Raw genomic sequence first — 2,500 nt, 5'->3', positions numbered from 1 at the left:
TAGAATATATAAGTAGCAGGGGTGTAGGGGTGCAGGGGGGCTTACCCCCTGCATAAATTTAGTTTTTTTTCATTTGCTGTTCAGTGAGCAGGTTTTTTGTGAAAGCTCATTTTTGGATAAATGCACTTTCGTGAAAATGGACTCATGTAATTGCTTTTCAGAGAAATGTAACTAGCATAAATATTTGTGGATTATAAACTATAACACTGAATGTACTTTTTACAACTTTATTGCCACTTTTGTCAACACCTAATCACTGTTAACTTGAAGGATTAAGTATTTTCTGCACCTCACCTGCCCTGCATTAATTATTTGCAGCAGATACGTGCGCACCTGAAAAAGCAGGTACTAAGATTCTAATAAATTGTTTCATTAACATCAAACTCTGCTTTTTGCATTCTTTCAGGTAAATAATTTGTTTTTCCAGTATTTGTTCTGTTCTAGCAAAGTGACTGCTATCAATGTCATGCCTTATGCCTTACTAAAGACTTACCTCAGTAGAGCCTGTAAAAGCGATTTTGTCAATGCCCATGTGCGATGCAATCGCCATACCTGCAGTTGGACCATACCCAGGCAATATATTGACAACTCCAGGGGGAAATCCAGCCTGGCAAGACAGAAATAAAGAAATGTGTATTTCGGCTCATGATTTGAAAAAGAATAACTACTCACGTTGGTGTCTAAACAAGGAAAACCACTTGCAAACAGAAACATTGAGATCATATCCCACCTCTTTAATGAGTGCTCCCATATAAAGGGCTGTTAATGGAGTTTCTTCTGCTGGCTTGATGACCACAGTGTTCCCACAGCTCAGAGCAGGTGCAATCTTCCATGCAAACATTAACAAGGGGAAGTTCCACTGCAAAGAAAGCAAAATGCAAAATGTTACAATTTGTCTTTAAGTGCACTGCAGGAAATTGCCACTGAAACATAATGGTGTTCTTCCAATTCTTAAAACCAATGTGTGCTTCTGTGTGTGTTTGTGTGTGTGTGTGTGTGTGTGTGTGTGTGTGTGTGTGTGTGTGTGTGTGTGTGTGTGTGTGTGTGTGTGTGTGTGTGTGTGTGTGTGTGTGTGTGTGTGTGTGTGTGAGTGAGACTGTGTGCCTGTGTGTCTATGTACATACACGCACGTGCGTGTGTGTGTACTCATGCTTGTACATATGTGTGTGTATATGTGTGTGTATACATTCAAAAATGTGTGTGTGTGTGTGTGTGTGTGTGTGTGTGTGTGTGTGTGTGTGTGTGTGTGTGTGTGTGTGTGTGTGTGTGTATATACTGATAGATAGATAGATAGATAGATAGATAGATAGATAGATAGATAGATAGATAGAGATAGATTTAGATTTAGATATATAAATCTCAATTCCCATTACACAATTATTTCAGACCTGCAACCTAAATGAACTCTGGGCATTAAACACCTTGGTACTCGACACCTGGGAAGTTATAGTGCTGTTTCATACACGTGTATAATTTATTCAGTGCAGCTTCTCATCCACAGCAGAAATAATATTAAACAGGCTTTCTATTTTTAAACCCAAGCATCTTAACTTTTTAGAAAACATGCAAGGAAAATGTCAGGACAGTGCTCGTCTTTACTCCAGATGGCGTAACGTCAGAGAGCACTCTCCTGACACATTAGTGGATGTTGCTTTAGACCCATGCTCACCCTCCGACAAGCTTACAAAAACATACAACTGTCTCTGCATCGCAGAGCACCCCATTACTCCATCGGGGTTGTTTATAAATGTCAGTGTGATTGATGTATTAAATCTGGCTAAGTAAATGGAGAAGACAACTGTTTTTGCAGCAACTTATCTGCTGTAGGTAAGGGAAGGGAAGTTTCTGTCTGTCTTTAGCTCCCACAGCATAAAAGGCAGTATAACATTTAATAAAATAACCCCTCTCCTAATGTAGCAGTATATGCAAATATACATTATTTTGATGTTATTCAATTGTCTTTCTAAAGAACTGCTAAAGAAGGCTCTGCCTAAAAGAGAAGCTGAAGTTTCTGTCAATCAAAATCTTCAAACACTTATATATTCATCTATACTTTTCAAGAAATGGGATGCACCCCCAAAATTCCTGGAAACTGCAGACAATTCTTCATTGTTTTAATTTTCTTCCTTTTCCTCTGTGTTAATAAAACAATTTGTACAGAAACTTCATAATCAATGAGATGCATTTTTAAATATTGCTTTTCTTCATGCATTGCAATTAATGTAATATTTGTTACTTTAATTATTTTGTAGCAAGCAAATGTGATGTGTAGACAGGGTTAGAGCTTGAAGTGTCAGAAGGTATTACAGCAGTCTCCCTTACTCGTGAACTGACAAAAAACAGACTTAAATGTACCTTGGTAAAGGTCTGCAACTTTGTGGTACAGATTCCACAATGCAAGTGCCACCCACATTTTAATGTCTACACTATAATATGACCACTGTGACACTATAGTAAGTAAATATTTTGCAAGTTCATCTCATTCACACACACACACACA

General features: G+C 38.0%; 1 protein-coding gene across 1 annotated transcript in view; it reads right to left on the bottom strand.

The window, feature by feature from the left end:
* ALDH1A2 (aldehyde dehydrogenase 1 family member A2) overlaps window positions 1-2,500 on the bottom strand; it is a 445,853-nt gene that overhangs the window by 268,934 nt on the left and 174,419 nt on the right. Inside the window, exons 6-7 of the mRNA XM_044078904.1 lie at window positions 731-859; window positions 494-607 (exon numbers count right to left, since the gene is read on the bottom strand). Coding sequence (XP_043934839.1) covers window positions 494-607; window positions 731-859 — 243 coding nt within the window. The remainder of the gene's footprint in view (window positions 1-493; window positions 608-730; window positions 860-2,500) is intronic.

This window comes from Protopterus annectens, chromosome 7.part1 (assembly GCF_019279795.1).
Source record: "Protopterus annectens isolate FY-2018-M chromosome 7.part1, PAN1.0, whole genome shotgun sequence".
NCBI classification, from domain to species: Eukaryota; Metazoa; Chordata; order Ceratodontiformes; family Protopteridae; genus Protopterus; species Protopterus annectens.
Note: the sequence above shows the minus strand (reverse complement) of the source record. Positions and strands in the feature narration are given on the sequence as shown.